The sequence below is a fragment of the Arabidopsis thaliana genome, chromosome 2 (assembly GCF_000001735.4).
Source record: "Arabidopsis thaliana chromosome 2, partial sequence".
Taxonomy (NCBI): domain Eukaryota; kingdom Viridiplantae; phylum Streptophyta; class Magnoliopsida; order Brassicales; family Brassicaceae; genus Arabidopsis; species Arabidopsis thaliana.
The window spans coordinates 15053478-15072500 of NC_003071.7; the positions used below are offsets into that span (position 1 = coordinate 15053478).

General features: G+C 37.1%; 6 protein-coding genes and 2 long non-coding RNA genes across 16 annotated transcripts; 4 read left to right on the plus strand and 4 right to left on the minus strand.

The window, feature by feature from the left end:
- Positions 1-5: 5 nt before the first annotated feature.
- Positions 6-3949, plus strand: AT2G35840 (Sucrose-6F-phosphate phosphohydrolase family protein). Of its 4 annotated transcripts, NM_001202758.1 has the most exons (10): positions 157-242; positions 456-534; positions 607-906; positions 989-1090; positions 1182-1376; positions 1463-1753; positions 1832-2018; positions 2099-2145; positions 2213-2299; positions 3258-3949. In NM_001202758.1, exons 2-9 carry the CDS (start codon positions 475-477, stop codon positions 2297-2299), a joined length of 1269 nt encoding a protein of 422 aa, NP_001189687.1. In that variant the 5' UTR covers positions 157-242; positions 456-474; the 3' UTR covers positions 3258-3949. The 4 variants fall into 4 exon arrangements, with proteins under 4 accessions (NP_973609.1, NP_565828.1, NP_001325253.1 ...); NM_201880.2 differs by lacking the exon at positions 3258-3949 and having other exon boundaries at positions 6-242; positions 2213-2730; NM_129143.4 differs by lacking the exon at positions 3258-3949 and having other exon boundaries at positions 6-170; positions 2213-2730.
- On the plus strand, positions 3276-3518 carry AT2G35850 (uncharacterized protein; the record flags this gene model as incomplete). The annotated part of the gene is made up of 1 exon (NM_129144.1): positions 3276-3518. One exon carries the CDS (start codon positions 3276-3278, stop codon positions 3516-3518), a length of 243 nt encoding a protein of 80 aa, NP_181129.1.
- Positions 3950-5859: 1910 nt separating the features above from the next.
- On the minus strand, positions 5860-7623 carry AT2G35859. Its single transcript, NR_140730.1, has one exon. It is a non-coding gene; the product is annotated as an other RNA (long non-coding RNA).
- On the plus strand, positions 6286-8645 carry FLA16 (FASCICLIN-like arabinogalactan protein 16 precursor). The gene is made up of 2 exons (NM_179922.2): positions 6286-7660; positions 8275-8645. The coding sequence occupies exons 1-2, from the start codon at positions 6382-6384 to the stop codon at positions 8331-8333; spliced, it is 1338 nt and encodes a 445-aa protein (NP_850253.1). The 5' UTR covers positions 6286-6381; the 3' UTR covers positions 8334-8645.
- A 733-nt stretch (positions 8646-9378) lies between these two features.
- AT2G35880 (TPX2 (targeting protein for Xklp2) protein family) lies at positions 9379-12579 on the minus strand. Of its 3 annotated transcripts, none has more exons than NM_001336576.1 (10): positions 12232-12524; positions 11612-12147; positions 11224-11529; positions 11102-11148; positions 10901-10981; positions 10702-10782; positions 10533-10623; positions 10351-10422; positions 10149-10256; positions 9379-10068 (listed from the first exon to the last, which is right to left on the minus strand). In NM_001336576.1, exons 2-10 carry the CDS (start codon positions 11780-11782, stop codon positions 9727-9729), a joined length of 1299 nt encoding a protein of 432 aa, NP_001325400.1. In that variant the 5' UTR covers positions 11783-12147; positions 12232-12524; the 3' UTR covers positions 9379-9726. The 3 variants fall into 3 exon arrangements, with proteins under 3 accessions (NP_001325400.1, NP_565829.1, NP_001325399.1); NM_129147.4 differs by having other exon boundaries at positions 9404-10068; positions 11612-11929; positions 12232-12579; NM_001336577.1 differs by having other exon boundaries at positions 9404-10068; positions 11612-11929; positions 12041-12579.
- A 56-nt stretch (positions 12580-12635) lies between these two features.
- On the plus strand, positions 12636-13485 carry AT2G08775. Its single transcript, NR_140407.1, has one exon. It is a non-coding gene; the product is annotated as an other RNA (long non-coding RNA).
- CPK25 (calcium-dependent protein kinase 25) lies at positions 13137-15882 on the minus strand. 2 transcript variants are annotated; one of them, NM_001336578.1, is made up of 7 exons: positions 14801-15882; positions 14573-14716; positions 14345-14497; positions 14161-14276; positions 13907-14077; positions 13626-13817; positions 13137-13488 (listed from the first exon to the last, which is right to left on the minus strand). In NM_001336578.1, exons 1-6 carry the CDS (start codon positions 15657-15659, stop codon positions 13698-13700), a joined length of 1563 nt encoding a protein of 520 aa, NP_001318361.1. In that variant the 5' UTR covers positions 15660-15882; the 3' UTR covers positions 13137-13488; positions 13626-13697. The 2 variants fall into 2 exon arrangements, with proteins under 2 accessions (NP_001318361.1, NP_181133.1); NM_129148.2 differs by having other exon boundaries at positions 13137-13817.
- A 512-nt stretch (positions 15883-16394) lies between these two features.
- Positions 16395-18352, minus strand: AT2G35900 (Mal d 1-associated protein). Of its 3 annotated transcripts, NM_001336580.1 has the most exons (3): positions 17855-18304; positions 17502-17601; positions 16444-17095 (listed from the first exon to the last, which is right to left on the minus strand). In NM_001336580.1, exons 2-3 carry the CDS (start codon positions 17573-17575, stop codon positions 16726-16728), a joined length of 444 nt encoding a protein of 147 aa, NP_001323561.1. In that variant the 5' UTR covers positions 17576-17601; positions 17855-18304; the 3' UTR covers positions 16444-16725. The 3 variants fall into 3 exon arrangements, with proteins under 3 accessions (NP_181134.1, NP_001323560.1, NP_001323561.1); NM_129149.4 differs by lacking the exon at positions 17502-17601 and having other exon boundaries at positions 16395-17095; positions 17855-18352; NM_001336579.1 differs by having other exon boundaries at positions 16395-17095; positions 17502-18352.
- Positions 18353-19023: the final 671 nt, after the last annotated feature.

Consider the following 19023-nt stretch of genomic DNA (forward strand, 5'->3'; position numbering starts at 1 on the left):
TATTTAATTTTATTAATAAAAACGATTAGTAACGTGTAACCGTAGCCGTTGGATATATATTACACCTACACGTGCAATGCAACCATCTTTCGATCGCACAAAAAGCAAACGAAAGGCCAAGAGAAGAGCTCGAGATCGATCCGAATTTGTGGCAAAATCAGATTCTCTGGGTACACAAAGTTTTCTCTTCACTTTCATCTTTTTCTTCATATATTATTATATTCGATTTTGCATCCTGCTCTGTGAGTGTTCTTCTAATTCCAATCACTATCTCTGACTGATTCATGTTTTCAGTCTCATGTGTTTCATTATACTTTTGTTGAATTCAATTACAGGTTTTGATACTCCATAGATAGAGTGTGTACAATCTGTACTTATTTAGTGATGATCCACTTTTTGTATTCTTTAATTGAATTTGAGAAATCATATTGAATTAACGAATATGCTAACTTCAGGAAGACGATATTAGCAATCATGGAGCGTCTAACATCTCCTCCTCGTTTGATGATTGTCTCTGATCTTGATCATACTATGGTATAAAGCTGCCATTTTTACGTCTTTTTAAAAGTTTGTTTGATTGAATGATTGATGTGATTGTTTGTGTAGGTTGATCATCATGATCCTGAGAATCTATCTCTGCTGAGATTCAATTCGTTGTGGGAACACGCTTATCGCCATGACTCTCTTCTTGTGTTTTCTACGGGAAGATCACCGACATTGTATAAAGAACTCAGAAAGGAGAAACCTTTGTTGACCCCTGATATTACCATTATGTCTGTAGGAACTGAGATTACTTATGGTAACTCTATGGTTCCTGATCATGGTTGGGTTGAGGCTCTGAACAATAAATGGGATTTGGGTATTGTCAAACAAGAAGCTAGCAACTTCCCTGAGTTAAAGCTTCAGGTACTCTTTGGCTCGAAACATAGTGTTTTTGTCTCACAATCTTGCAATGGTTCAATGACATGAGTTTGATTGCTGCTTGTAGGCAGAAACTGAGCAGAGGCCACACAAGGTTAGCTTTTATGTTGAAAAGAGTAAGGCTCAGGAAGTTACTAAGGAGCTATCACAGAGGTTCCTGAAACGTGGGGTGAGTTTGCTTTGATAATGTTATTGTAGGAACTGTGATTTACCTTGAGATACCGTGACTTTATTGAAATGGTTTATGCTGGTTGTATCAGCTGGATGTCAAAATAATTTACAGTGGAGGTATGGATTTGGATATTTTACCACAAGGTGCCGGAAAGGGACAAGCGCTTGCATATCTGCTGAAGAAACTGAAGACTGAGGGGAAACTCCCTGTCAATACTCTTGCTTGTGGCGACTCTGGGAATGATGCTGAGCTGTTTAGTATTCCCGATGTTTATGGTGTTATGGTTGGTTGCTCTTCAATCATGGTTCACCATGTCTCTGAAATATTATATTTTCATCGCAATGTTGAAATCTGTTAGTTCGTTCCCAGGTAAGCAATGCTCAAGAAGAGCTGTTGAAGTGGCATGCTGAAAATGCAAAAGACAACCCTAAGGTAATCCATGCAAAGGAGAGGTGTGCAGGTGGGATTATACAAGCCATTGGTCACTTCAAGCTTGGTCCGAACCTTTCTCCAAGAGATGTCTCTGATTTCTTAGAGATCAAGGTGGAGAATGTGAACCCTGGTCACGAGGTTGTGAAGTTTTTTTTGTTCTACGAGAGATGGAGACGGGGCGAGGTTGAGAACTCTGAGGCATACACAGCAAGCCTCAAAGCTTCAGTTGTGAGTATATAACCGAATTTAGATAATGTATTGCAGTTGGATTAAATACCTGACTCTTGTTGTGTCAACCTCTTTCAGCACCCCGGTGGTGTGTTTGTCCATCCATCTGGTACTGAAAAATCTCTGAGAGATACCATCGATGAGCTGCGCAAGTACCATGGAGACAAACAAGGGAAGAAGTTTCGCGTTTGGGCAGATCAAGTCCTGGCAACAGACACTACTCCTGGGACATGGATAGTAAAGCTTGATAAATGGGAGCAAGATGGTAAGCTAAGCCTTATTGCCTAAACCTGCATCATCTATAACTCAAATCCCATCAGAATATAACAATACTTTCTCTTGCAGGGGACGAACGAAGATGCTGCACAACAACTGTCAAATTCACCTCAAAGGTATGAGATTGTGTTATAAGAGTAGCTCTTAGAATTTTGTTGATGATCGATATCGCGGAATGTGCAGGAAGGGGAGGGATTGGTGTGGGAACATGTACAACAAACCTGGTCGAAAGAAACAATGGTGAAGGATGATAGCAGCTGGATCATCTGAGTAACATCATCTCTCTACAGATTAAGACTTCTTCTTCTCTTTCTCGTCTTATGATCTCTGCCTTAAATCATTGGAACTTCGGTATAAAAACACATGAGATCCAATAAAACATTGTCTTCATAAAACTTGGATCTCAAAACTCATTCTACAATCCATATTATCTATAACTCCAAGTTAACACAGTTTTCTTTGTATACCCCTTTATAGTATATGATATTATCCATTTGGCATTTTTTTGAATTGATTAAGTCAATTCATTAGTATTAGTTTACATATAAAATCACATATTTAAAGGTCTAAAGTCTATTATAATCAATTCTCTCAAATATTACTACTCCACTTGGACTTCGGAAAAGCTTATTCCTAATTGGATTACGAATTAGTGTAATCCCCTTATAAAAGAATTTATTCACCTTATAGAAAGACATAGCAAAAAAAAAAAAAAAAAAAATCACCTTGAGAGATTTGAAATTGGACGAACAAAAATCACAAGCCCTAAGCTCAAGTGGATACATGACAAAAATTCAGTAATTATAGAAGAAACAAGACTCGTGCAACATATCTTAAGTAAGTACTCCTAGTAGACAACCTCAAATCGTCTTAGTTCGTTGCTATGTTACGAAGCCATTAGTATTGTTTTAGTTTTCATATTTACATTAGTCCAAATAGTCAAAGTTCGTAATTTGATATTTTAAAATTGTTACTAAAAACGTCGACAGAAGATTACAAATTCCTACAAAAAAAAAAAGTCCACCAACCATTAATTTCAAAACCTTCCACTTCCACGCCATTATTTATTTTCTTTTGTTCTTTTTCAAGTTTCAACTCTCCTCTATAACTGTTTCATAAGTTGGAAAAGAAGAGAGTTATTAATTTCATCACAATGCTTCCCTTCCTCGGAACTTCGATCATGTCAAAATATCTTCTAATCTCTTTCTTCTCTCATCTAAATTAACAGCAACAAAATCTCAAGAAGATGGAGAGCTCAATTGGGTTCATGACAGTCTTCGCCGTCTCTGGAAGCGTGGTGCTTCTTGCAGCTCAGCTTCACAAGCGTCTCCTCTCTGGTTACATGGACAAGCTCGAACCTCCTACTAAGGAAAGAAAGAAAAAGAAAAAGAAAGTGAGCTTTGCAGAAGATATGGTGGAGCCGTCAGGGAACAACGAAGAGTATCGCCGGAGTTTTCGCAAATCATCAAAGTTGGAGGATGAAAGATGAAGTCAACATTCAACACATGAATTTTTCTGTGTATTTGTTTTCCTTATTTGGTAAATATTAAGTGTACACCGCTCTTCACAAAATTAGGAGCTAGACCGGACCACATACCCCATTCCATGTCTTTTTTTTTTTATTATGCCAAGTTGTCAATGGACGTAGATGTAGATGTGTTGTTGATGTTCTCATTCGTATCTCGAGTAGCGTATAATTAGTACCAGCCAAAATTGGTACACTAGCGTATTAATTAGAACCAGCCAAAAGAAAGATTCAAGATGACGTAGTACTTGGGCTTTTGGTATAAAGCCCAGGCAGATTTGGAGTTTACATTTTTGGGGAGAACATATATTTAGCTTCTTTTTTGTTTTTTTCTCCAACAACATGCATTGGTTAAAATATGGATTATGACTTACAACGATAGTAATACAAATCCTGGTCGATTAACAATCTAATAGTCGATCAATCATCACTGCTAGAAACAGTGCCGCCTAACAGTACCCCTGAAACCATAAATGGGTTTCTAGTTAGGTAAACAATATAAATTAGTAACTACAACATACCAATGTAAGGACGTGAATTTATATTTGTCCTATCAATCTTTAATTTTATAAGAATGAATTAGTATGAATCAATGGTAAATTAATTGCAGGGATACTTTGATTAATAATGTCATATTACAAGATCTTCATAATATCTCGAATGGCCATGCATCTCGCATCTACCCTAAAAGTTTATATACAATGCATGCTTTTTCTCAATTATTGTCAAATTTATATTCTTTCTCTAATAGAAAAAAACCTTTTAAATCACCAATTGACTTTTCTTTTCGAAATAATGGAATCATATATATTGACACCTAATAAATTAAAATGATTAAGAAAAACTTAATAGTGAAGAATTCCGTTTCTGTTACGAGTGAGGAGGAGCTCTATGGCCAAATTTAATATCAAGAAATTGAAAATATTAAAATGAATACCAATAAATGTTTTTCTTCTCTATATAATGTTGGTGGGACTGACTGGGAACGGAGCTTCGAATCAAAGAAGAAAGCCAACTACCAAAGACAGTGTCGGTTCGACGGCGATGGCAAATCTAACGGCAGGAGAAACGTCGCCGTTTCAGATCATTTATTAACGTCGAAAACGAGTTTTATTAAAAAAATTATTTTATTTGATCCAAAACGAGATTTATTTTTATATTATCAAATCATACGTTACGACTTTTTACGCGCTTTTTCACCACACGTACCATTAGCAAATCATACGTTATGACTTTTGCGTAAAAGGTAAAAACTTGTTTTACATCTGTCTCACAAAACTTGTAACTTGTATATTCATTTTATTGATCAAGTAGATGTAGATCCCCATCACAAGATGTGTGTTTTATTCATTATGACGACATATTTATGTGTGATATATAGGATAAAAAGATAAAATTAGATTTATGTTGGATGTATTTGTCTTAAGTCTTTTAAACAAAGATTCTTGAAAAATGACACAATGTTAGATCAAAAGTTTTAATCGATACATTTAGACTAAAGACATCTTACCTTCCTTCACTGGTTTTCTTACAATGATTTCAATATGTAGTAAAATAAAATGTGTTGTTTATTGCTATATGAGACTCATGGGTCTAGAAAGTATAAACTATAAGTCATTTGGATAGGGGTTTCTCTATAATTTCACCCACGAAAATGGATTACAATGTAACTTCATTTCATAAACACTTTTAACAATGCTATAACATTCGACTATGTTTATCACCGAAGATTCACTTATTAGGCTTTCTTCTAGTACATCCAGAGAAAACTTCGCATGTGTTCGACTGGAGCAATTTAAAAATGAATGATTTTAAGCTAAGTAAATGATTTTTAGTATCTTGAGAATATGGACAAACAAACAAAAAGTTTGTAAAGAATGACAAAGAGGAAACCCATGAAAAAAAGATACAATATATGGAAGCTCACAGACGATGACGGCATGAGAGTTATTATGACATACAAACCAATCGATAAATCTTTAACAATTTACTGAAATATTTGACTAATAATCTTTTGGTTTTGGAATAATGAACCGATCGACCGTCATATAAAATATAAATGATTGGATCCACGTACGTTGGTGGCCGAGCCTCTGAAAACGAATTTGATTTATCTATTTTGCTAACTAATCACCTAACGTAGTTTTTGTGTCTCAATGGTTGTACAAAAGATAAAGTCTCAAGAATTTATTAACAAAAGAAGTGGCCACGAAGAATGGAATTTTGTTGTATCAATGAAGCATAAGTAGTACCATAGTATTTTAAAATTCGAAATGCAAATCAAATTTCAACGTGACAACATATGTTGTATAATAGTTAATCATAGTAAATAGCACACATTGCAGCTAATAATTGGATTTACAATTGTTTGAGTCGTACGTTTTGATCTGTTGTTTACAAGAAAAAATACAAAGATGGAAAGTTCTAACTTCAAGTGAAGTTCAGATATCGACCGAGTCAGAACACGACACGAGGCTCGAAGACAGAGGCATAGTGCTGAGTTGTTCAACAGAAGCAAGTAAAAACCTTTTGTCTGAGAGAGAGGCTCCGAGTTAGGCATAAGCCAAACAACTTGACACGACACATAACCTTTGCTTCTCGTGTAGACCCAACTTTTTACCCTTACCAAAAATATAAAATAAAATATGCAAAAAACACACCCACTCAAAAATTAAAATTTTAATGAAAGAAAGAAGAAACTTCACATCAGCATCAGAATCTCTCTTTCTCTCTCTCTCCTTCTTCACAAGCAAAAAAACACCAAACCATTTTTCTTTCTTCATTGTGCCGACACTTCTTTCCCCTCTCTCTCTCTCTCTCCACCGCCATGGATTCCTCCTATGGCGCCACAAAGTTCCTTCTCCTCCTCTTCCTCACCACCTCCATTGCGACCGCATTACCCGATAACAAACCAGTACCGGGTCAAATAAACTCAAACTCAGTCCTCGTAGCTCTCCTGGACTCTCACTACACAGAGCTAGCAGAACTAGTCGAAAAAGCTCTCCTTCTCCAGACCCTCGAAGAAGCAGTTGGTAAACACAACATCACAATCTTCGCACCACGCAACGATGCCTTGGAACGAAACTTAGACCCACTCTTCAAATCTTTCTTGCTCGAACCAAGAAACCTCAAATCTTTACAATCTTTATTAATGTTCCACATTCTTCCTAAACGAATCACTTCTCCTCAATGGCCTTCTCTTTCTCATCACCACCGTACTCTCTCCAACGACCATCTCCACCTCACCGTCGACGTCAACACTCTTAAAGTAGATTCCGCTGAGATTATCCGACCCGATGACGTCATTAGACCCGATGGTATCATTCACGGCATCGAACGTCTTCTCATCCCTCGCTCTGTTCAAGAAGATTTTAACCGCCGTCGTAGTCTCCGTTCAATCTCCGCCGTTATACCAGAAGGAGCTCCTGAGGTTGACCCTAGAACTCACCGTCTCAAGAAACCATCTCCCGCCGTTCCCGCCGGAGCTCCTCCGGTTCTTCCAATCTACGACGCTATGTCACCAGGTCCTTCCCTAGCTCCTGCTCCAGCTCCCGGACCCGGTGGTCCACGTGGCCATTTCAACGGCGATGCTCAAGTTAAAGATTTCATCCACACTCTCTTGCATTACGGTGGCTACAACGAGATGGCTGATATACTCGTCAACTTAACCTCTTTAGCCACTGAGATGGGTCGACTCGTGTCAGAAGGCTACGTTTTAACCGTTCTTGCTCCTAACGACGAAGCCATGGCTAAGCTCACAACGGACCAGCTTAGCGAGCCAGGTGCTCCTGAACAAATTATGTATTACCACATCATACCGGAGTATCAAACAGAGGAGAGTATGTACAACGCTGTTCGGAGATTCGGAAAAGTGAAGTATGATTCATTGAGATTCCCACATAAAGTGTTGGCTCAAGAAGCTGATGGATCTGTCAAATTCGGACACGGTGATGGTTCAGCTTACTTGTTTGATCCTGATATCTACACGGACGGTCGGATTTCAGTTCAGGGTATTGATGGAGTCTTGTTCCCGAAGGAGGAAACGCCGGCGACGGAGATTAAACCAGCTGCTCCGGTCGTTAAGAAAGTTTCTAAATCAAGAAGAGGTAAAGATAAATTTTCCATTTCTTTACTCTTTTTGTTACGATTATTTTTAGACGCTAATTATTCGGTCAATAAATATTTGACATTGACATCTAAACACAAAAATTCATCATTGTTTTGTGTCATTGAGTGTCAAAAATTCTTATTCTAACATTTATTAGTTTATTACTGTACTAAACTTTATGTGTGGAATGAAACATTAATCACATAGATTAGCACTTAGCAGCCATGAATTTGGTCGTATAATGAGAGTAGAAGTAAGAAAACATGTGGGATTTGGAATAAAGTAGAGACTTGTGAGAGAATGAAGACAAAACTCTCTTAACAAATTTTGTTTTTTAATATTCCGCTTACTTTTATTCTTTTTAATTCTTTAACCCACCGACGAATAATCCCATATTATCATTAAATTAAGGAAAATGATTTTTATTTGTTCTTTATAAAAGACAAGCTGTGATTGAGACACATTGGTTCGTTAACGACAGCTTGTCTAAATTTTCACTAAAACCCAAACCAAACTCTTTTTTTTCTGGTCTTTTGGGTTTTGTTTCTAATCATATATTCATTTGCACTTAATCATTGATTAAAGTTACTGATGATATGATAATATATGCAGGTAAATTGATGGAGGTAGCTTGTAGAATGATGGGGTCACGGTTTATTCCGTGTCAGTGATTTCACACGTTATCAAAAAAAAATTCCAAGCTTCCAAATTCTTAATTCTGTAAACATGTGGAAAAAAAAAAGAAAGAGTTGAATATGTAAATGATGTGATTTTTGGGTTCGTTGTTATTTGCATGTTCTATTTGTAATTTTTTTATTATCATAAATATATATATATATATACGTAGATTTTGATTAAGTTTGTTATTTGGGGGTGAGTAAAAAAGTTCTAGGAGTTTAGAGAAATCAAATATGTAATACAAGTTATACAATCTGTATGGAAATAATAAAGGAAGGATCCATTTGTGTGCCTATTCTATTCTATTCCATTCTCTCCTATCAATTATTGATATCTAATTCTGTAAATAGAAAATGTCTGTCACATATTTGTTGCATATAAAATGTGTGATTGGAAATGGTAGTTGCAATGTACATAATGGTATACATCAATTAGCATAATGTACATTTATTCACCTTGGTCATAAAGTCAGCGTATTTATTTATTCTTTGCAAAAAAATTATAACAATATTCTTGTGTGTAACCAACCAAACACAAAGGAGAATTAAGTATTCAGATCAACAGTAATTAATTGGGCATATTACATATAAACAGCTAAATTTCACATGATTAAACTCTTTGGAGAACTATTTGCTTTTTAAAACAAAAAAGAACTTTTCTATGTATGTTTTACAGCGAGATGATGAATGATATATTTCACAGCCTAGGACACGAATCTTTAATGTTACTATTAAGACGGTGAGAGAAGATATTACAAGAGTAAGTGGGCACTGGCCACGAGGGCAGGTGAGCTGTGGTGTGGCTTTTGTCCTCATGTATTAAAAGCCTGATTCTCTCTAGTCTTTTGCAAATGAATGTATCACTAAATTCTTTCTCTGGAATTTCACAAAACTATCTAATAGTAAGTCAAAGTCAAACGTTATGATGTGTTTTGATATTACAAAAGGTGAAAAACTAATCAAGGAATTACAGTATTTCAAGTTTGTGAAATGTAGATCTAAAGCATGATCTCATATTCACCACAAAACATGTCGCAAATACGGAATACCCCACAAGGATCGATATTTGTAGCTGACCTTAGTAAACCTCAGCTGTAAATAAAGACCCCACTAGCCTCTCCTTAGACATTAATTATTTGCACAACTCACCACTGTTATACACTTCAAATTCACACATATCTATGCTCGTGATACATATTTGAGTTCAACACATTTGAGACCATCTTAAGAAGCAATCGAGGCTTAATTTTCCAAAAAATAAACTGAAGGAATGAAGTATAAACTCTTAAAAAAGTAGACGCAATGCAACAACTCTATTCACATTAATGCTTTAAGAAAGAAAAAAAGAAGCAGACATTAGACATCGCTGCTGAATGCTCTCTTTGCTTCAGCCTCCCACTACAACCTCACTCGCCATTATCTCAGCCTTCACTTGGATGTTATTGGAGTTTGGTTTCTGCTCTTCAGGTTTCGCAGCCACGGCAGTAGCCTTCTCTTCTTCTCCTCTCTTCTCTGCTTCTTCTTTCTTCACTTTCTTTTTCTTTTCTTTGGCCTTCACTGATTTCTCTTGAGTTTCAAGCTTTGGCTGAGACTTTGTTATTGGTTTCTTCACTGTAGATGATGATGAGTCTTTTGGTTTTGTCACGCGAGGAGCGGCTTCACCTCCTGTTGCATCACTGCTACTCTTTCTGCGTCCTAGCTTTGGAGACTTAGGACGAGTAGTTGGTATCTGCAACATTTTCATGGAGCACGGTATAAGAAAAATAGTGTAGCACAAGTTTGATCACATAGGAAGAGAAAGAAGCAAACCTTCTTCAATTCAACCTTAGGTGGGGGTTCTTTGTAGAAACTGGGCATGGGACCAGCCTTGAACGTCAAGCTCTTCCTCAACCTTTTGATCTCTTCTTCCTGGCTCTCCTAAACAAACACAATCCATTTAACCCAAAAAATGACAAATGTCACAGACCAATAAGAGTTTTCTTCCATTATAGAAGAGTCTTATAAAGCTTACCTTTGATTTCGCCTGCAAATTGGTCTTCTCTACTTCCTTTGCATGGATCTTCTCTTCTAGTTTCATATAAAACTGAAAGGTAAACCCGACAAAGGAGACACAAGTTAGGAAGAAACAAAAACTTACTTGAAAAAGTTAGAATGAAAATGTTGTAAGAATAGAGAATGAGAATTAGCAGCAACCTCCTTCCGTTTTTCAGCCCGTTCCTCCAACCTGAACGAAAATCCAGATGCCGATCCAACACTGCTTCTCCGCCCACGAGGTGTAGAAGTTCTGTTGAACATCCAAACATTATATATAGAGATACATATATCATTAATAAACATGGAAGATCATGAAGAAACTGCATACGAAGTGGTAGTTGAACGAGTGTCTTCGTCGTCCTTGCTTGCCATTTCAGCTTTCAACGGGTTAGATACTTTATCTGCCACCCTGTAAAATTACAGATGCAAACACTTTTACATATGTTTTACTTCTGTAATCTACAGCCACATTTTCACATTAAAAACTAACGGAAACATGCCAAAAACAAGGTAAAGAAAGAACTTACACAGCGGTGGTTGATCCAGCCTCCTCGACATCCTTCCCCGCAGTTTCTTCTTTGATGGATTTAGAACCTTCATCTCCTAATCTGAAAATGCCGCGGGAGAACAGTTTAGTTGACTATTCAGATCATCACTTTCACATATTTTCTTAGTCGCTTATGTCATTCCACAGTTACGTATTTGAAATGATAAATATTGTGACTCACTTGGAAGTAGGGCCTGAAGCTGCATCCTTAGAAATGGTTTTCACAGGCTGACACAACACAAAGAAGATTAGTAAGTTGACAAGAAAGCTTCAAACAACTAACAAAACAGATTCAGTAGTTACCATAGTTTGCTTTTTGAGAGGCGCAGATACTAAACTGGTGCGCTTTGCGGAAACACCGCTGCTTGAAGATGGAGTGGCTTTTGGTTTGGATCCACCAGCAACGACGGGTTTAAGACTAGTCTTTGATGTTGTGGCATCAATGCTCTTTCTAGTAATATCAGTATAAGCTCCTTTAGTTGGAAATGAAGAGCTCTGAGACATGAATCTCGGGCTCCGAGAAAACGTCCCTGACTTTCTCTTAACAGGTTTATTATCCTTAGCTGTTTTACTCTTCACTGAAGTACCAGACTCAGGGAGGTCTGCTTCCTACAGAGAATGACACAGAAGAGAGAATGTTAAGACTAACAAAACTCAGTTCAGAAAACGAGTCTTGTAAGAAGCATTATACCTTTACCAGCTTAGAAGCTTCATCTTTTGGACCATTCTCATTGGCAGTATCAGTTTTCTCAGTAGATAAGTCAAGATTCTCAGGTCTATTCATGTCCTTGGAATTATCAACAATAACATTCTCTTCCCCTTTCTTTGATTCCGCAACAATATTCAAATCCTCGGACGCCATTCAGGGACAACTTCCAAATCCACACAAAGCAAATGTATATTCCGACAAAGTTGATGAAGTAAGCTCAGATCCAAATCCCTTAATCAAACTAAAAATGGACCTTGTTGTTTTGAGTAGCCACCCATTTGTTCCATCTGATCCTAAGGACTAAACATTGTAACATAGCAATGTCAACAATCACTTTTATTATTTGCAACAAAACGCTACGATCATCAACCTAGTCATCACCTATCACCATATTCATAAAAACAAACCAACCGTTTTAATGTTTAAAATTCGAAAGCTCTGATTTTGAAAACAGATTGAACCAAACCATTGTTCCTGTAGACAACAACTAAAGCAAACCCACTAGTCAAAATCTAAATCTGAAACAAGACAAGTAGAATCAACCAAACAAGTCGAAACTAAGACAAAGTGAATGAAGAAAAGCAAAATTCCACAAAAAGTACCTTATCAGTCGATTAAGAAAGACAAAGCGTATATGCTTTTTCTCTACTAAAAGCTTCGTAAGATCACACTACTGGCAAGAGAAAGAAAGAGAGAAGAAAAAGCGAAGAGCGACGAGTCTTGTTGTACCTCTCTGTGTGGGAATGAGAGCAAAGGAAAAAAGATGGGCTTTTTCAACGTCAAAGGAGAGAAGATGTAGACAATAACCATTACCAAATTACCGGAACACCCCCTCTTCTTTTGTTAGGTCTTTGACCTTTTTTTTATCACTCTCTCGCTCACTAATGAACTCAAATTAATTAAAATTATAAGACAACTAATCAGTAGATTTCCCACCCTATAATCACAGATACTCAAGATACTTAAAAGTCTAAACTCCCAATGTTTAGGTTGCTAAATTTATGTTGCAATCAACAAAAAAAGGGTCAATAATGTGGTCAAAAGAGTGAGTGATAAAGGGGTATAATGGTAAATAGAAAGCAAATGATTGAGGAAGAAGTGTTTGGAGAACGTGGGAGAGAAGAAGAGAGAGAGGAGAGGGTCTCCGTTACAGCGAACCATAAGCCCCACGACATACCCGCCGCGTGTGGACCCCATTACTTCGTCCGTTATTGCTGACGTGTCGAGACCGTTCCACATGATTGGTTTTCACGTTTGGGTCCCATGTTTTCGCCGCCAGCCGCGCGTGAGCTGTCTCGACCAGAAATGACTGTTCCGTCCACGTAGGCTTGTGTCTGAATTCTCCACCGTCAGATCTTTTTGGACCCTTCTTTCCAAGATTTTTATGCTTTCCAATGTTTTCATGCACGTTGCAATCATTCAGGATTCGTCCAAACATTTTACTATATGGTTGTTTTGAGATAACATGCTTAAGATAATGGCTACTATTTCTAAATTAAGTTTGTTTGGGGGTTACATAATCACTCTTCTTATTCCTAATATAACCCTCAAGGTCAATACACAAAGGCAAAGTATTGAGAGCATCAACATCACCTAAGTTTTATTGTGTCTCCTTATCCTTTCTACTACAACTTCTATATACAACAAAACACATCTTTCATTTTTTTTTTTGCTCTAACTTTTATAAGAACATGATAAACAAAACAAAAAAAAACCTACACATCAAAATCATTTGACTTTCCATCTATCAACTTATCCATCAACTTACTTTCTTGAGGTCTCTTTGTGTCCATCTTCTCCTTGTTCTGCCTCCTCTCTTATAGTCATTTGTTGTGGCTCTTTTTGTAGTTTCCTACAGTCTAAAGTGTAACAAGATAAAGATTATATATAGATTATGTTTTTTGAAATGTTGAAATACACTAGATCTTTGATTAGGAGACTTTTATAACAACAGCTCTAAGAGACTAAAGTGAGTGAATGCATCACATTTACTTACATTCGTCATCATCAGTTTTGAGTACTCATTACACTTCTTCAGACAACAACAATATCTTTCACGCCAACTTCATTACACTTTTGTTGATGATTCTAAACGATCATTTGCTTCCTCTTCTTGTATTTGTCTCAGTCTTACAATCGCCTCTATGAATTCGTTGTAGTCTACTGTGTCTTCCAAGTGCACATCCGTCTAAAAATGATCCCAGTATGTAAGAAAAACTATGAATCAAACTAATTACTAAATCCATATATATTAAGACAGTACTAGTGTCTACTTACTGGTATTTGCATAAGACTATTGATGTCAGAGTTGTCAAGATTTGTGTTAAATCTTTCAAGACCGTTTTTGAGTTCTTTATAAGTTACTCGCCCGCTCTTTCCACTGTCTATAGTCTTGAATGTTTCTCTGAGCTCGTGAATCTCTTCTTCGGAAAGCCTTTCTGCAATCACCTGCAAGTCCAACACTAATAATCAGATATTCTCTCATCAAAATCATCTAAAACAAATCAAAAAGGTTTTATTGTATGTGGTACCCTTAAAGCCATCTTCTTAAGCTTGTCTGTTGCTGAAAACTTCTTCAAGCGACTCAACACAGTTGTGTCAAGTGGTGTATCTGGTGCATTTCCTTCATCCCTAATCCATGGATGGCCTGAAAATAAAATGATTTAAGTTTTATAACTGCCTAAACTATGGAGTTTCATGATTCTAGGGACTTACATAATACTTGTTGAGCAGTGAGTCTTTGTATGGGATTTCTTTCAAGCATCTTTCTGATCAAATCTTTTGCGCTTTCAGAGACTTGTGGCCAAGGATCTGATGTCAAATCAAGCTCACCCTCCAGAACCTCATTGAAGATTTCTTCTTCCGTTTCTGCTTGATACAACAAACACACATTATAACACCTCCAAAAACATATATAGTTTGTGTTCAAAGTAACAATCTTACCTCCCCAAAACGGAGCTGAACCAGACAGTAACACGTAAATCATCACACCTGCGCTCCATATATCTGCTTCTGGACCGTAATTCTTGTTCAGAACTTCAGGCGCAATGTAGTAGGGACTTCCAACCACATCCGTAAAGTTTTCTCCTTTAAACAACAATACACATATCTCAGGATAACATCTATCTAATGTGAGAGTAAAAAAAAAACTCTGTTTTGTAAGAAACATACCAGGCTTGAGAAACATAGATAACCCGAAATCAATAGCCTTAAGAGGCGAATCCTCGTCATCGTTGACAAAGAGAAAGTTCTCAGGTTTAAGATCTCTGTGCATCACACCTAAAGAATGACAAGTCTGAACCACACCAAGTATGACTTTAGCCAAATGAGCAGCTTTTCTCTCAGAGTAATGCCCTCTCTCCACTATCCTATCAAACAGCTCACCTCCTCTACACAGCTCCATCACCATGTGAACAGCCACTGAGTCCTCATAAGCTCCTTTGATGGAGATCACATTTGGTTGCCCCAAGAGATGTTTCATTATCTCAATCTCTCTTCTCACATCCTCCACGTCTTCTTCGTTCTCTAGCTTCCTCTTCGGAATCGACTTGCATGCATATTCCTCCCCTGTTCCTTTCTCAACACACACAAACGTAGTCCCAAACTGTCCATGACCTAACTTGCTACCCAAGTTATAATATTCCTTCAAATGCCCTGTTTTGGTCTTCAACACTGACTCTGCTTGTAGCCCTGCACTCATCAGTCTCCTCACATTGTGAGCCTTTCTTTTACTGTTAGCACACGCAATCGCTCGCTTCTTATACTCTTCGTCACTGCACTTCCTTCCTCCTTGTCCCTGACTCGTTTGCTTCTGCGCAGGTTTCTCTTTCCCCTCAAGTAATTTAGGGTCACCATGAGTGTCATTAAGCTTGGTTTTATCATCATCCTTGTTCATTAGCATTGGCTGAGGAGGCTTGTCCTGGAGTTGTGGCTTCAAGGGATGATCCATGATGAGATCTGTGGGACGAACCCATGAATTCGATTTCGTATCCACACAATTGTTGACCATATGAACACATACATTCCCCATTTCTACAATCTAAATCTCCCAATCAACTATATGCTATACAATAATCTACACGAGAAACGTATACAGAGAATCGTAAAAAGATAGAGAGGAAAAGTCCCTTTTCTTCCTTTTTTTCCTTCCTTTTCACGCAAGAGAAAAAACCCTTAACATGATCTCATAGAGACAAAGATCTCTCCTATCTAACAACATAACCACTTCCATGAAGAAAGACAGATAAATCTCCCACAAATGAATTCTGATCTAAGGGAGAAAGATCTCGAGGTCGGCTGAATAATTTAATCAATTCTCACAAAATGCTACGAATCATCTCCTTTGGTAAGAAACACACACAATGCACAAAATGAAAAACGAAGAATAAGAAAATGGGAATTGAGAAGGAAGATGATTTGACGAAAAGGAATTGGGTCTCACGTCGTGACTGAATTTTTTGGGGGGATTTATTAGGGTTTTTGGCCTTTCTCAATTAAATAAACTTGTTTGATTCTCTCCTCTAACATATGACTCTGTGAGGTTGTGTTAGAGATTATTTAGTGTCTGTGTGAATACATTGATTAACAATTTGGTCCCTTTAAACTCCGTAATTAATTAATTGTTAAGAAAAATCTTCAAACTCAATTGAAGACCAAAAAAGTATATTTCTTGTTATTTTCTAAATTACTCCATGCCACAAAATGGTAACCAATCTTTCAAAAAACGTAAGGTTAGATTTCAAATCTTTAATTCCACTCAAGCATATCACTCTACTTTGACCATTATTATTTTATTACCATTTAATGAAAGGTACGAATTGTATAAGGTAACATGTTTAAAAATGTAAAATAACTTTTAAGACAAAGTGATAATAAAAGACACAAGCATAACACATAGTAATATAGTAGTATGATGATATTGATAGATAGTAGTAGCACCCACTCGGAAAAACGTGCAAGCCGCTAACATTAGACTACAATCCCCACGCTTCTTAGAAAGTCACATTACATTTTTAAGATTATATATGCCAAAAGCTAGAACAAGACGACCTTTGTGAAAAAAAAAAAGAAGAAGAAGAAGAAGCAGACGACCTTTCTCAAACGTCCTTGGCCAAGCCCGAGAGATCAATCTCGCCAGAGGAGTGTGGTCGTGTAGGGGCAGTTTCGTCATTGCGGTGCTCCTCTACCTTGGGATGGTTTTCAATGGGTATCCCTCCTCTCCTGGTGCTTGGGTGATGGTCTCCCATGATATCAAATAAGCTGCTTGTCATCTCTTCAGCCGCATCAAAGAAACTCTTCATTCCGCTCAAGAAATGGCGTTCGATGGCGTCTACATCTCTGCGGAGTCCCGGGAAGTTTAGCGGGTTTTTATCCTCAAACTGATTCGGAAGAGCGGATCTTCCCACCATCTGGTCTGTCACATCCTCTTCTGTGTGCTCTGTGTTGGATTGAACGACTTCAGAGGGCCTAAAGCAGATACAGAACCAAGGGTAAATCGATTTAGTGATTGTCTAGAGGCGCGAAAGGTAACAAACAATCAAGGTGCTTGAACATTTTAATGGCTCAATCTCAAAATCACACATGAAAGGGCGAGAAAGAAAACAAGAGTTGTCTTCCAAAGGAAAGCATTACATTTAACATGGAATAACTCATATCACAGGTAGCAAACAAACAAACATGAAGCTCGCCGAATACACAGAAACTGTGATGTGATACTCTATGCATCTTCTTCTTATATGAGAATACTCCACTTACTTAACCCAAAAAAGACTAACCAGCAGTTGCTCCACTTACTTAACCAAAAAAAACATGCAAGTTATAACACTACAAAGATGATAAAATCATAAGAACTTTTATAATGAAACATTTTTACCATAATGGTTCAGTGATAGAGAGTCCTTTCGAAGAAAACAACATCAAACCACAAGAAGTAAGCAATGTAACCATTCCAGTGCATAAACACAACTATCTTTCTGCAATTCATATTAGTAAGCTTAGCATCAGAAACACAAATTTAGAGTCAATCTTTAACTATTGGCTTTTAGCTTTTACATAACCACAAAAACGTCAAAATTTTTTAACTCAGAGCTCAAAACAAACACACTTCATCTATTTGATCTATAAACCCTGGAGATTTGTTTTCCACATGTAATTCAAAATCTAAAAGCTTATCTTTTGCTTAATTAGGGTTATGATCAAAAGCGAGAAAATATCCGAAACACTCACTTCCCAAAACAGTGGCGGAGGATTTCTTCTGTTTTGTCGCATTTCCTGACGAACTTTCCAGGCTCGACCTCCTCCGTCTTGCACTGAGATCTTACCACCGTGGTCGTGGAGCAATTTTCGGCGGCGGCGGCAGAATCTCCGAGCGGTTTATCGGTGAGATCAGCACCGGCTTTAGAGGCGGATGAATCGTCAATCCAGATCCAACCCATAGCTAAAATTCGTGATGAGATTCTTCTTCTGTGTGTGTGTGGATTCTTCCTCAAGAAAAACTCGAAGCGTCCGATTTGTTTTTTTATACTCAGGCCTCTTTGTTCGTGAAACCGACTTACCGGCGCGTGAGGATTTTCTTTTTCTTCACGGGTCGGAAAAAAGTTTGAACCAAATCAAACCAAACTAAAGTAGTCAAATTTCTCAATCTGAACCGGAAGACCGCTGGTTAATAGATTTTTAACGTATGATGCGTCTCAAATTGTTTGATTTATTGTATTCGCGTTTAAGATCCACTCATTTTATTACCTTGTATCTTATTCTTTTTTTTCATAGATACTTTCTTAGTAGATCAGAGTTGTAACTAAAATTTTGAGAAATACTTAGACATTCACCATTACATAATAAAAATGTTTAGAATGTATCAAATATTTAGAATTTATTCAGTATTTAATTTTCTTATTAAGGAAAATAGATTATATAAAAAGTAATAAAAGTTGAAGTTAAAAGATGGGAAAGAAAGATTTTTTGGGTAAATTTTTTGACATTGCTGTGAACAATTGGGTCTTAGTCAATTTCTCAGGGCCCAATATGAAAGTATTCATCATTAATTCTGGCAGATGGGCCAAAATATTAAGAAGCCTAGCACAATAAGTCTTAAATCAGCATCATTGCTTCAAGTTGAAGCCTTCGACGTTACCGATGATGGTTTGAACGACCTCGGTTTGTCTTGTTATGAAAGGAATACAGAGCCGAGAGAAAGAGCATATCACTTTTGAGTGTTTGTAAAAATGAATTTGAGCATATCTTTGGTTATTTCTGGTTATTGAGTCTGTTGACTATAAACGATTGTAACAAACTCTTTGAATCATTAATGAGAAATTGAGCTTTTCACCATGTTTTCTCTCTCGATCATGGTTCCTAATATTTGGAGTAATATTTTTGTTTACCGAATACTTTAA

Bases quoted from the DNA above. Each gene is read 5' to 3' on its own strand.
- AT2G35840 (NM_001336575.1), top strand. From the start codon at position 475: ATGGAGCGTCTAACATCTCCTCCTCGTTTGATGATTGTCTCTGATCTT. The intron at 1,091-1,181 runs GTGAGTTTGCTT...TGGTTGTATCAG, and splicing joins AGAGGTTCCTGAAACGTGGG to CTGGATGTCAAAATAATTTA. The intron at 2,146-2,212 runs GTATGAGATTGT...CGGAATGTGCAG, and splicing joins CTGTCAAATTCACCTCAAAG to GAAGGGGAGGGATTGGTGTG.
- FLA16 (NM_179922.2), top strand. From the start codon at position 6,382: ATGGATTCCTCCTATGGCGCCACAAAGTTCCTTCTCCTCCTCTTCCTC. The intron at 7,661-8,274 runs GTAAAGATAAAT...TAATATATGCAG, and splicing joins AGTTTCTAAATCAAGAAGAG to GTAAATTGATGGAGGTAGCT.
- AT2G35880 (NM_001336576.1), bottom strand. From the start codon at position 11,782: ATGGCGTCCGAGGATTTGAATATTGTTGCGGAATCAAAGAAAGGGGAA. The intron at 11,530-11,611 runs GTATAATGCTTC...CATTCTCTGTAG, and splicing joins AAGCTTCTAAGCTGGTAAAG to GAAGCAGACCTCCCTGAGTC. The intron at 10,257-10,350 runs GTAAGCTTTATA...GTGTTTGTTTAG, and splicing joins ATTTGCAGGCGAAATCAAAG to GAGAGCCAGGAAGAAGAGAT.
- CPK25 (NM_001336578.1), bottom strand. From the start codon at position 15,659: ATGGGGAATGTATGTGTTCATATGGTCAACAATTGTGTGGATACGAAA. The intron at 14,277-14,344 runs GTAAGTCCCTAG...TTTTATTTTCAG, and splicing joins CACTGCTCAACAAGTATTAT to GCCATCCATGGATTAGGGAT. The intron at 14,078-14,160 runs GTACCACATACA...TTGGACTTGCAG, and splicing joins TTAAGAAGATGGCTTTAAGG to GTGATTGCAGAAAGGCTTTC.
- AT2G35900 (NM_129149.4), bottom strand. From the start codon at position 18,063: ATGGGTTGGATCTGGATTGACGATTCATCCGCCTCTAAAGCCGGTGCT. The intron at 17,096-17,854 runs GTGAGTGTTTCG...TATCTGCTTTAG, and splicing joins CTCCGCCACTGTTTTGGGAA to GCCCTCTGAAGTCGTTCAAT.